Raw genomic sequence first — 13,396 nt, forward strand, 5'->3', positions numbered from 1 at the left:
ATTTAGATTATAATACTTTATAAAACAGCATTATGGTTTGAATCCAAAGCCCACTGAAGTCAACTGGAAATCTTCCACTGACTGCAAAGGTCTTGGGAATATGCCCTTATTTTGTTAAAAGTGTGATAAAAATTGAAAATCTCCCCCAAATTAACTTACATCATATAGAAATATAAATCCAGCAATGGATGATGTGAGATAAAATGAAAATCGCCAGCTGCAAAACAAAAACAAAAAAAGGAAAATCAGAACCATTATTGCTCCTTCATAGACATTATGCAGAAGTGGAATTGTGGCAGCCAGTCAGTGTGGCAGGAGACTGCACAATTACTGAGACATACAATGTACAGCTTTATCCTCTCCCTGGCTGTGTCCACCAATCACCATATGATTATCTCTCAATCACCATGATGCAATTATTTCTCTTTTGGATTGGCTAAGAGTTATTATTAACCAGGTGTAGGGATTTACATAACCACATTATGGCTAAGGAATGTGCACATTTCTCTGTTATGATTGTCTAAAGTAACCCCTCTCTTCTGATGGCCTTTACAGAATGTCTTTCACACTGGAAAAATATTGATACAATGAACATCCATAGCAAATGGCAATTCGATTTCAAGTGACATATATGTATGTATGTTATAGGTGAGGCTGGTAGCACCATCTTATGTTAAGTTTGCCCGACACTTCCCATTGCATAGTCTCTCTCTCTATTACTGTCAGATAGTCACATCTGAATAAGAACTTTTTCCTGTCATGGGGCGACTGGCCCCTTTAAGGGGAATCAGGGCCCAGTCTTCCTGGAGCTGCCTTCTGAACACCCAACTAAGGGGTAACTGACTGCCCCGGGTAGCTACTTAAAGGTTAGTTAGTAAACGAACATCTGGACCTAGTATAAAGGTTATTTCGGGTTAGTGATGGTAGGTACTCTCATGGAGAAGGTGCTCCTAGAGAGAAGTCTCCCACAGAGGAAATGTTTGTTCCCAGGGACAGGAAGCCGGTCAGGGGAGCTCACTGGGGAAAGGACCTACAAGGTACGCTCCCAGAGAGAGGAGATCGTTAAGGGAGAGCTACAATTAGCAGGCCACCAGAAAGGCCTGGTCCCAGTAAAGGGACCTCTAAACAGTGGCAGGAAGGCCAGCCTGTCAGGAACCATAGGCTGTCCCTGAGAAAAGCAATGGTTGGCAGGTCTCCATAGACCTCTGGCTCTGGGGAAAGATTCTTCTCAGGTAGTGGCAGGAGACCAGACTTCAGGAAAGGAACCCGAGTCAAGAGAACCCAGCTGGTAAAGGACCTGGACAGAGGCAAGCAATGGACTCAGGTGTGACAAAAAGTAAGACTGACTCTGTCTCCCAGCTAAAACACTGGGGATAAAAGTTTTACTTACACTTTGTGTTGGCCTTTTCTGTTAATAAATGAGACCCTCCAAAGGGGGCAGTCTTTAGTACCTGAAGGTCTGACTAGACTTCTTTATACCCCAGGTGAGGGGAAATCAAGGTAAAGGTCAGCCAGGGCACCATTTCTGGGGTGTGTTAGGCTATAGATATTCAGGCCTGTCTGTAAAGGCCTATACTCTAAGAATTTAGGTGTATTCTTATCACTTGGCTAATTATAGAGGTATAAAAGAAAGAATCAAAATCACTGTCTGCCGGTGTAAGGGCCTTCTCTTACTGTGACAGTCTGAGGCCCTGTTCTTAGGCTAAGGCCTTTGGCTAAGCAGCAGAGGCAGCCATAAGCTGGGAAGCGAACGGTCACATCCTCGCATTCCAAACTAGTCACATTGAAAGAAGACGCTATTGGGCTGTTAGGCACTATCAGGACAGGATTGTATCCCTATCACCTCCAGAGAAAGGGAAGTGCCTAGAAAATGTAAAAGGAAACTTAGTTTGATAGCATCCTGTCTGGCAAGAACTCACTTATCAATAGCTGGGATGTGAAATCCTCACTTCTGCATTGTTTTGTCATTATAGTTCCCACTTTGCTGTTGTTTGTCTGTATAATCTCTGTCTGGTTCTGTGATTGTTCCTGTCTGCTGTATAATTAATTTTGCTGGGTGTAAACTAATTGAGGTGGTGGGATATAATTGGTTACATAATCATGTTACAATATGTTAGGATTGGTTAGTTAAATTTCAGGAAAATGATTGGTTAAGGTATAGCTAAGCAGAACTCAAGTTTTACTATATAATTGGTAGTCAATGAGGAAGTGGGTGGGTGTGGGTGGGAGGGTGAGGGTGAGGGAAATGGGAGCAGGGAATGGGGGTAAGAAAATTGGAATCATGTTTTGCTAAAGGGGGAAATGGGAGTAAGGAAGTTGGAATCATGTTTGGCTAAGGGTAGGAATGGGAACAGGGACACAGGTGTAAGGCTCTGTGGTGTCAGAGCTGGGAAGGAGGATACTAAGGAAGGAAACTGGAATCACGCTTGCTGGAAGTTCACCCCAATAAACATTGAATTGTTTGCACCTTTGGAGTTCGGGTATTGTTGCTCTCTGTTCATGCGAGAAGGACCAGGGAAGTAAGTGGGTGAGGGAATAAGCCCGCTAACAGGGTGGCCTGCCCTATAACACCTTCACAATCCTATTTCTCCTAAGGGCCCAAGAACCACCTTTTGCAAGGTGGTGAGCACCATTAACTACAACTAAAAATCTACGGGGCACTGAGGGCACCACTTACCAACTTGTTTTAGTTCGGAATCAAACAACCTTCTATTGGTCTCATAACAGAAAAGGTAGAAAACAGCAAAGCTGTAGCAGACTGAGCAAGTTTATATCTCATTGCCTGATCTTGGTTGACCCTTGGGCCAGGGTAGCTAGCATTTCGCTGATCCTGATATTTGGGTTTGGGCGGCAGCCATGTGGCACTTGGTGTTTGTTAAACAGCTTTTATCCAAACCAGGCAAAACATGAACTGAAATCTCCAAACAAAGCTTACAAGTGAACTGAAACCATATTGTTCCTTACAGATCTCAAAGAGATGTTGTAAATTCTAGCCAGCCCAGCACTGTAGTAATAGCTCAGGAGTCTGAGTAACGGTAACGGTCCTGAATTTGGGAAGGGCGAAGGATTGGGTGGGAGGAGAGGGGGGCATTCCATGCCTATTTCTTAAGATGATGGAAATGCAATACATTACGCTAATTTCCTTTTCTGCAGGGATTGGTCTGACTCAACCCCCAGCTTATCTCAAAGCAACTATTGCTGGCCAAGGAGGGCTCCAACCAACATGAAAATGTTGCTTGATTTCACGTGTCAAGAGTGGGAGTAGAGACAGACATGAGACCCAAATCTGGTGAGAACGTTTTCTTAATTAACAGTGTTTCATAATGCTGTTAAGAAACAGAGCTGCAGAATGACCAAGCAGATTTGACATGCTGCAGAAGATGAGACAAGATAGAGCCCTGATAAGGAAGCTGCCTACACTAGAACTAATCCATAGACTGATACAGAGAAGATGACTTTATATTCATGTAAATTAGCACCTGAGACAAGATGAGAGAGCTGTAACCTAGGAGAGCATGTATGAACAAAGGCAGCCACACCTTGTCTTGCACTGCCCTGGCTCAAAGCCAGTGTCACAGGTGGAGCCAATGAGCAGATCAACGTCTTACCCAGCATATGCGGTTTGCAGGGGTTCATGCAGTTCCCCCCCACCCCCCAGTTTTCAGCCCACTGCAGGCCTGATGATGTAAGGTGCTGATACCGAATTCTGTGAAGCAAGTGCTTAACTTTAAGTATGTGAATAGTCCTGTTGAATTCAACGGGCCTATTCCTGTGCTTAAAGTTAAGCATGTGTTTAAATGCTTTCCTGGATCAGGGCCAGAGCGTTCAGCATCTTGCGGGATTGAGCTCTTAGACTCTAATCCTGCAAAGATTTATGCATGTGAGCAATCCCATTGACTTCCATGGGAAAGCCCATGTGTAAGTCTTTGCAAGACTGGGGCCTCAGTTTACACTCAACTGTGTTTTGCTGTGAATTTGTAATTTGAACATATCCCAGAACCCAAAACAAAACTCACTCACAGGTTCTAATGAAAGACAATGGGATTTATACTCCTATATCACTTAGACTTATCTATACTAGTAAAGTTTTGCCAGCATAATTATTCATTTTGCCAAAATCGTTATTTCAGTAAAAGCCCTGATATGGATGCAGTTATATAGACATAAAGGTGCCCAATAAAGGCACAGATTATTTTGGTTCCTCCAAACCAGTAGAAACTATACTGCTATGAGCACTTTACACTAGTATATGTGCATCCACACTAGGAGTTTTGGTCACTTTAATTATGCTAGTAAAAGTGTAGACAAGACCTTAGCTGCTTTTGAAAATCTCTCTTAAATACTTTGTCTGTCTTGGCATTATGTGCACACAGGTTTTGTTGTTGATGAACATTTTTGTCATTCAAAATGATTTATTAATGTCTGATTTATGTGAACATATTTCAGTTTATGTTCACAAACTGTTCTCCATGAGTAACCAGTATTCATGCTGTGTCACTGGTCACTTAAGTCACATGCTGCTGTTTCTGCTCCCTGATAGGACCCCAAAACGGCTTTCAAGATAGCAGCACAAATACATATTTGAACAAGGACTAACAAGACATTCTCTTTCAGCCCACACTTTTTGCAAACAAAAGTTTGTTCCTATTCTCTGCAAGATTCCATTGACAGCAAGTGCTGTAGCTGCATCTTATGAACAAATATCAAGCACAATGAAGAATAAAAGAGAAGACTTCAGTGAGATGCCAGGACAAATTCTAAGCTGCTTCAAGAAAGAAGAGTAACTGCTGAAGTAAAATATCAGCTCATCAAACTGGAGACAGATGAACAGAGGACACCCATTTGCTTGCAAACCTAAAGAAACCCTGATAAGAAAGAGAAAACTTCATTTTTTTTTAATTATTATTTTTTCGTGTTCTGGTACATACTATTTGCTAAACATTTCAGTAAAGATTCAATAATAAAAATATTATCTATTAAGTGAACTGATATTAAATGGCACTGCATGCATGTGAAAACACATGCATATACATATTAAATAGCACATTGGTAAGATTTATCTAAGTGAGAGGAGTCCAGAATTTAGTGTTGTCACAACCATACAAGTTTTCATCCCATCCACTGTGAAACATAGGACCTACAGAATTGGGAATTTTTTTACAAAAATAAATCACTACTGAAATGTAACAAAGATGCAATATTCTACCATATCATTATTTTTAAGATTCAAAAGTCTCCCTAAATCCTCCCTGGAAACCCACTCCATTTAGTGGAACATGGGAGGCAGGATTTGGACTTTACATAGCACTCATTATAATGTTAATCCTTATGATGGTTCTTTCATTAACTGCCATGACAGCAAAAATACTTGGGCTATTCCAAACAATATGGGCTAGCGAATCCCTGGCACCAGGCAAATGAAAAGGACCATGGTGATTTTATCTGCTCTACCAATTTCCTGCAGTGGGGTCTTGGCTAAGTCCCTTCACTTTCCTATGCCTCAGTGTCCCCATCTGTAAAATGGGAATGTTAAAAGGGATCACAAAAGCTACAAAGTTGTCAAAAGTGACTTGCGATTAGAGGGGCTCTGCTTGTCATACCTTTGAGGCCAAAAAGCTCTACACAGCTACAGTAAGGGAGCCCACTTAAGGGGAACTCAAGTTGGGCACCCAAAATTAGTAGCCACTTTTGAAATATGCAGGCTCACAATAATCAAAACAGGTAGTTTTCTCTTCCTACCAAGCTTCCTGGAATTTCCGAAGCATCGTTGGGAGCTCAAGGTTTCGCCGTCTCCTAAACCACTTTTCCACCAAATGAACTGTCCAGTTACACTTTTTGGCCAGGCCTTGCATCTCAGACTGTAAAAGGAAAGAAGCGTGTCAGTGGCAAAAAGTAACATCTACATCAGGTATCAGCTCCACCGACTTTGTATTTTAAAGAACAATGTCCTGAAATAGGCAGGTCAGTCAATTTTTTAAAACACAAACCATTAATGTGATCTATTTACAGTTTGCCTGATAGTTTTTGGATCTAATTTCTGAACATTCATCATTGACATGTTATCTGTCAGCTATTCTCTGTAAAAAGGGACACTGATTCGCCCCTCGCCATGGACATATTGTGCAGTTTTATGATGCAAGCTCCTTAGGTCTCATGCATGTAAATGAAGCAGATGTGAGATTTACAGGCCTAGAAGAAGAACAATTGTCTTTCTGTTTGCCTCAGAGGATTCAGGAAGTTAACATTTGTTTTTCATCACTGCAGTATTTACTGCTATGAATGAGAGATTTGAGCGGGGAGGATTTGGTACAATGCCATGTAACTTACTCATTGACACTCTGGAAGCCACAAAGTGGCTTTAGCCAATGACAACTGGTTATTATATTGTATAAAGTGAAGGAGGATGGTCTTTTGGTTTAGTCACAGGCCTGGGAATCAAAGGAGATCTGGATTCTATTCCCAGCTGCAAAAAGTTGCTGTATGACACTCTCTCTCTGCCTCAGTTTCCACATCTGTTGCACGGAGATAAAATAATTAAAACTTGGCACTTATCTTCAAAGATTAATCCTCACGACATTCCTATACTGGTAGATGGGTAATTATCACCTTTGTTGTACAGATGGGGAAGTGAAGAAGAGAAGAAGTCTAGCTACTTGCCCAAGGTAGAGGCGTTTGCATGTGCAATTTAGGTCTGATGCCATTAGCATGCCCCTCTTTGGCCATACCAGGCTAAAGAGAAAGTAAGCCAGTGGTAGAGCCAGGAACAGAACCTTGAAGATCCAGTTCAGTTTGTGGTTCTAGCCCTTACTCCTTTCTCTTAGGTATGGGAAGTATATATCCACTGGCCATGTTAAGAAGGTGAGTGTTTTCAGACAGTATCCATGCTGCGGTACGTCCCTCCCACGAACAGACCGATTCGTTTTCTGCGTTTGCAAAATGCTGGAGTCTTATTTTAATTGCTCTTGTTTTGGTTTCAAAACCAACCACACATGATCAGAGGTATTTTTATCCCACATGCAGCCTATGACTAAACACAGAAGAGTCAATCAGATGGCTTCCAGCCTATTGTTTCAATTTTATTCCTTTAAAGTATAGCATAATATTGTTTTTAACCGACAGCTGTCCATTGCTGCTTTCTCCAAGTGGAGTTAGAGATGGATTATTGATTTTCACCAGAAGTAACATTAACAATCTGACCTAGAACAACATGCCGAGAAATTACACCATTACATTTTCATTTTTATATTTTGGATGCTGTGTACCCTGCCAGCAGGCAGTAAAACAAATCCAAGTGAATTACATCATGAGCCGATCAGCTGGAATCCATCCCTTGGATGCATGATGTCACTGTGGATAGCTGATTGAAACATTCAGAGTTGGGATTTTCCATCCCCCAAAGCACCTTAAAAGAATTAGAATCCTTACTTGGGATGGATGTTTTGTGCATTTTCGGAAATAATTCTCTAAAATAGCATTTGGCTGCGGCTTCACTCGTGTTACATTCTTTATACCTAAAGCTTTTGCTAGAGGTATGGCAATATATCTGAAAAAAAGACACAACAGAAAAGATCTCTCAAAATGCACAATGGTTAATGGCATTCAGCTGGCCCTCGAGGATGCTAAGGAATTAAATCTGAAACCTGGTTCATCTGTCATAGGAGATGTAGAACATTCATGAGCATCTTCAGCAGAGCCGCCTTAAGAAAAAACAATGGTATCCATACAGTAGAAGCCTGGTTCAGCAGAAAACAGCACCTTACCGCTTGCACAACTGCTCGATGGATTTTTTTTTAATAAATATGGTCCTGAAATGCTGTACATTGCAAAGAAAAGTTCTTTGCTCTTCCACCCCTACATTTTTCAGAGGCAGGCTGGGCTGCTAGAGGGGGGATGTTATGCAATAGGCAAGGCAGCCTAAATAGAAAGGGGAGCTCTCCTCACACGAGTCTGAGGAGGAGGGCGAGCGGTTGGGGAGTACTGTTTACCCAGGTCAGAGGGAGGACGGGGAGCTATTCCTTTCCAAGGCTGTCTCAGCACCTTCCAGTCAATAAGGCACCTTGCTTATTAGGAGGGTCACCATCAGCGAACTGACGTTCTCGATGAGGTGTCTGGTTTGACTGACAAATGGCACAGCATCTCCCACAGCAATGGAGGGCAGAAGCAGCTGTTTTCTGCTCCACCTCCCACAGCTGCAGAACGTGCTGCCGGCATGGCTGACCGAGTTAGGTAGGTCTCTTTGGAATAAGCCCTCTCACCCCTGCTGGTGTTCCTGCTTAAAGTGAGTTCTTATTATCAGAACAGTGGTCAGCGCCTTCCATGTTCAAAAGCAGATACACTGCTGGCCAGCTGGATGGCTAATTGAGCAGATGAGCAGTTTCAAAACGGCAATGAAGCAAGGCACGATTGGGCAAGCATTTGCTTGGGAGAATAAGGCTCTGAATTGTTATAAACATATAATTCAAACGATTTTTGATCTTGAACACAAGTGATTTTATCTGGTTTTGTCTTAAGTTTGTCCAATTTACGACTTTCCAAATAGCCCCACTCTACCCTGAAATAGTTATAAAAACCATACTGATAGCATGTTTTTTAAACAAAAAGAACAAAGTAAAAAAAAAAAGGGGGGGGAAGACTGCAAAGCTTCACTTGCTCATGCCTCAACCTCACGGGGTCAACCGTAATCTGTCCTGTAAGATCACAACTGCAGCAACAGTTCAAAGTTCAGCGTCAGATTTAAAAAACAAAGTCACCTTTGCTATAACTGCATGAAATGCTCCTGCAGAACTTTGCAACCCCACCAGAACATGAAGGTTTGCTACATTTTGCACACATGGGATATCTCAATCCTACACACCTGATCTGAAGGCTCAGGGAGAGGAAGGAGGAATTGGACCAGTGTGAGGTAAGTAAAGGGCACCAGAATATTTTATGGGTTGGTTTCATCTAGGGGAGAGGATATTATGGTCTCTTCTCAAACTCCAGCCTCTAAATATACCTTCAGGAGCAATCACTTTCCACTTTTGTAAACTGAGCTTCAGGATTCAAACTGTGAAACTGCAGGTGGTGGAGAGTCACATGACCTTAATAATGGCAAAATTCCTATAAACTTCTGCTACCTTTATCACCTGCTATGTTACCTGTATTATACCTTTCTAGTGTCACCATTGGCTAAACCCTTCTTTCTGAAAGAATTCACATACAGAACTAAACACATTTTAGTTTGCTAATATGCTTGGAGCTAAGGGGAAGAAACAAAGTAAAATTACATAAAAGTTTCTTACCTTTCTATCAAGAATCGGACCATCAGCATCACAAAAGCGTATGGTATTGTGGCATATAATTGATATGGCTTTGGAAAGACAATGCCATCATGGTCTTCAAGATCTGCCCATGTGCAATTGGCAGGTATCCACAAGTTCTCCCACCAGAACCAGCTGTTGAGTGTCTTTAATACATATGCCATGCTAAGCAGGTAGAAGAAGAATTTCAAATTTGTCCTGACATTGAAGAGAAACCACATGTGTATCAATAGCAAATAATATACTGAGAATTATTGTTCAGAGTATGTGGTTAGGATTAATAAAAAATAATGGCAAATGGAAAATTAAGGTGTAAATTGGTGTCCGTGTCTTCAATAGCTCTATACTGACTTATACCAACTGAGAATCTGATTGGTTGTCTACATGAAACAGCTGCAGGAGCAATTTCTTGTTTAAGGTAAGCGAGGGGTTAACTTCTGTCTAGCATCTCTCTCCTCCTGCACAGATGCTCAGATGTTTGGAAAACAGAGATAGCAGAAAGCATTTGGAGAAGCTGGGCTCCATTTTCAGGATTACAGAACTAGAATGATGCCTTAGGCTGGGGCATTTTCTGTTTCCTTTTTCACTTATGTTATCTTATTTTGAATTAGTAGTAAGTGTTGTCCCTTTGGGAAGAGACCTTGCTGACTGCAATTGTTTCTCTGTGCTGGCTCATTTCAATTCACAATAGCTTAGTTAATAATCAATCAGATCTACCGAACCCACATTTATAGTCTAGTGTATAAATACGCAAGATAGACTTGCACAACACTTGTGTAGAGTGCTGTTTGTCTAAATTAAATGCAAGATAAAAAAGCAGAAGGGAACCCAATTCTGTATTGATGAGGATGCTAATGTTTGGTTGTCAAGTCACTCCTGCTTAGTAGGCTGGTTGCAAAAGACTCCCGGGTCCTGATTCTGCAAACACAGCTGTCCATAGTGCCGAACACCATATTTACAGAGAGCAGCCCCATAAAATAGAGCTGTGCAGAAACCGGCTATTTTGTTTTGTGGGAAATTCTGCAATGTGGTAATTTGCCTTAGTTCCAAATGGGAAGGAAATGACTGCCCCCCCCCATCAGAATTTCCCACTAAATTAAAAGTTTGTGAAAATTTTGCTTTGGGTTAATTGAAACGTTTTGTTTTGATAACATACAGGGTGTTTTCCCTGATATTATGAATAATACCATAAAATAAAAATAAAAGTGGTTTTGAACTAAAAAAGTCAAAACAAAACGTTTGAATAAGGTCAAAACGCGTCATTTCTACACAAAATTTCACCAGAATCGACACAATACAGCAAATGTATCAATTTAATTTAATTGAATCAGCATTTTCAGATGGGAAAGTGCTCTGTTGGGAAAATTTCGACCAACTCTAAAGTGTGGTACTTCCTCCCCATTGGGATGGTTCACAGTCTTCAGTTTTTTGCAGGATTGAATGCTAAGAGTTTATGCCATTATTTGCATGCTGAAGATTGCATGTATGAACTCATGTCTCCTCAGACGTGCCCATTCTCCCTTCATACCCAACCCATTTTTACTCTGTAAAACCGTGCGTAAAGGATGGTTCAGTGCAAAGGATACCACCTAGCTCTTAAATTTGCACTCACATGCAGCTTCTACCTGCACTGGCTTTGACACGCAGCCTAGCACATCCACGCAAACTTTCCAGATTCAGACCTTGGTCCATTTCTGAGATGCATTTTTACTCAACTGCAAAAAGTCAGTTTATTGTGCATCCATTTTTAGACGCTTTCTTAAAAGAGAGCAATCTCTTCTAGAGCAATGGTTCCCAAACTGGGGTTCGTGAAATGTTACAGGGGGTTCTCAGGAAAAAATTCCTGAATGTTGGACAGAACTGTCCCTAGGAACCCCGGGCAGCATGGGGCCAGCAGCCCAGAGCCCCTGGACTTCCAAGAGCTAAGCAGATCAAAGCAAGCATATCTATCACACTGGGGAGATTTAAACTTCAAGACTCCTTGTAAGAAATGGAAAGGGAGGTGGATTTTTTTGCTTTTTTAAAATTAAATAGGCAGCTAGCATTGTTTTTAAAATTATTATGAAGAACAAGTTTAAGCTTTGTTGTAATGTGTGTTGTTTGCCTGGACTGCTCAAGATCTGAATGCTTGTGTAGAAAGAACTCTGAGTTGGATTCTTAAATCCCTGCATACTGTTTCACATCTGATACTCCTTGATGAAACCTAGGAGCCTTGTCATATAACAGGCTTATTCAAAGTGATACCAGCTATGAAAGTGAGATCTTGGAAGAGTGTTGCTGTTTTCATAATGTAATAAAAATACTGTCATGATAAACAATAATTAATAATAAATAGTGTGTAATAAGTATGTCATAAAAACAAATTTGATATTTCCAAGATCACTGCTTTTACAATTTATACTCAGGTAAAGGAGAAAATCCCTGGAAATATGCATTTTTAGGATGGGGTTCACAAGACTTGACATTTTAGTGAAAGGGGTTCACAGGTTGTTAAAGTTTGGGAACCACTGTTCTAGAGCTTGCCAGCAGACCTGTGAAACAACTTGTGTGTCACAGGACTGTGTCATCTGGAGCTGTGGTAATCCAGATACTTTTCATGAAGTTACTGGCCCTACACAGTAGTCAGTATTGAAACATTAATAACTCACCCATTTAATATTTTTAAATACCAAAAGGGGATTATAAAAATCTACTGCCTGGATTGTGTTGGTATATATTTATATGTATCAATTAAAGGAGGGGAGGGGTAATCACGGTTGTTCCAGGGCAGAGAACTTGTACGCTGAATTTTGGCCTACAGCAAATTTTTATTGCTGAATTATAAACTCCTAGAAGTAGGGATTTATAACGGGACTGTTAACAGGCTCTTAACTACAGCTAGCAGGCGCCATGAGAACGAAGCAGATGTTTAAAACCTGATATTTTAGTTCAGACGTAAAGGCTTAAAGACTAGGATGAGAGACTCCATTATACAGTCGTTTTCCCGAATGGTTTTTTTGTTGTTTTGTTTTGTTAAGCAGACTAAATTGCAAACTGTCAAAAGCTGTAACAGTTTACGATGCGCAATAAAAAGAGACCAGTCTGATGTAACAGTGGAAAGAGCAGCAAAGCTCCCCCGATGGTCTGATGTAGCGTGGGTTTTATACACCCTACGTACTGAGGACAGAGTATATCTTTATACTGGATTCTTGGGATTTTAAAATCGCATCCTGCCAGTACTACTGCTATTGTAGCATTTAATACCTTTACTGTTTTAGGCCCAGATGCAGCAAATCATTCCTTTTCAGCGAAGCATTTAAGCACATGCTTAAGTGCTTTGCTGAATTAGGGCCTTAGGGTCTGAGCCACAACCCACTGAAGTGAATGGAAGTCTTTCCATTCACTTCACTGGGCTTTGGATCAGGCCCTTAAGTTTAAATTGTACACACGTACGGATAGCAAACATGAGCGGCAGAGTACAATGCAGGGGGCTTCTGCAGCACTGGGAAGGCGAAGGTCCCAACCAGGCTGTGCAGGAGCAGAATAGAGCCCCTGAAGTTTCTACGACAGGCATGAAGGCTTCTGCTGTAGCCCTCACAGCTCCTGTCTCCCGGCTTCACAGCAAAGGCTGGTGGATCCACACAGCAGGAGATTCACGGGCCCTGCTTCTTCTCCTCAACAAACCTAAACCCATGGGAGCACGCAGAATGCCTCTATGAATGGGATTCTGGGGCATACCCCTGTGGCACAGTTCTCCATTTCTGCACCACAATTCAAACAAAATGCAGACCCTCCCATTCTGCTCGGAAGCGCCTCATGACGCCAAACAAAATATGCGTGCAACTTTTCCTATGCTAGACGAGGGAGGTCCTCTGAGATTCCTCTTTTCTCCCCCAGCAGGCAGTGGTGAGCTGGAGCTGGTTCGCACCAGTTCGCTGGAACTGGTTGTTAAATTTAGAAGCCCTTTTAGAACCGGTTGTCCCGGACAACCAGTTCTAAAAGGGCTTCTAAATTTAACAACCGGCCAAAAGTGATGCCTTAAGCGCCGACTCCGTGGGTGCTCTGGGGCTGGAGCACCCATGGGGAATTTGGTGGGTGCAGAGCCCCCACCGGCAGCT

General features: G+C 41.8%; 1 protein-coding gene across 1 annotated transcript in view; it reads right to left on the reverse strand.

Moving 5' to 3' along the window:
• The window catches only part of CERS3 (ceramide synthase 3), a 64,632-nt gene that overhangs the window by 33,261 nt on the left and 17,975 nt on the right, over positions 1-13,396 (reverse strand). Inside the window, exons 3-6 of the mRNA XM_073361494.1 lie at positions 9,282-9,497; positions 7,426-7,543; positions 5,740-5,858; positions 160-217 (exon numbers count right to left, since the gene is read on the reverse strand). Coding sequence (XP_073217595.1) covers positions 160-217; positions 5,740-5,858; positions 7,426-7,543; positions 9,282-9,463 — 477 coding nt within the window. The 5' untranslated portion in view covers positions 9,464-9,497. The remainder of the gene's footprint in view (positions 1-159; positions 218-5,739; positions 5,859-7,425; positions 7,544-9,281; positions 9,498-13,396) is intronic.

Source organism: Lepidochelys kempii, chromosome 10 (assembly GCF_965140265.1).
Source record: "Lepidochelys kempii isolate rLepKem1 chromosome 10, rLepKem1.hap2, whole genome shotgun sequence".
Classification (NCBI taxonomy): Eukaryota; Metazoa; Chordata; order Testudines; family Cheloniidae; genus Lepidochelys; species Lepidochelys kempii.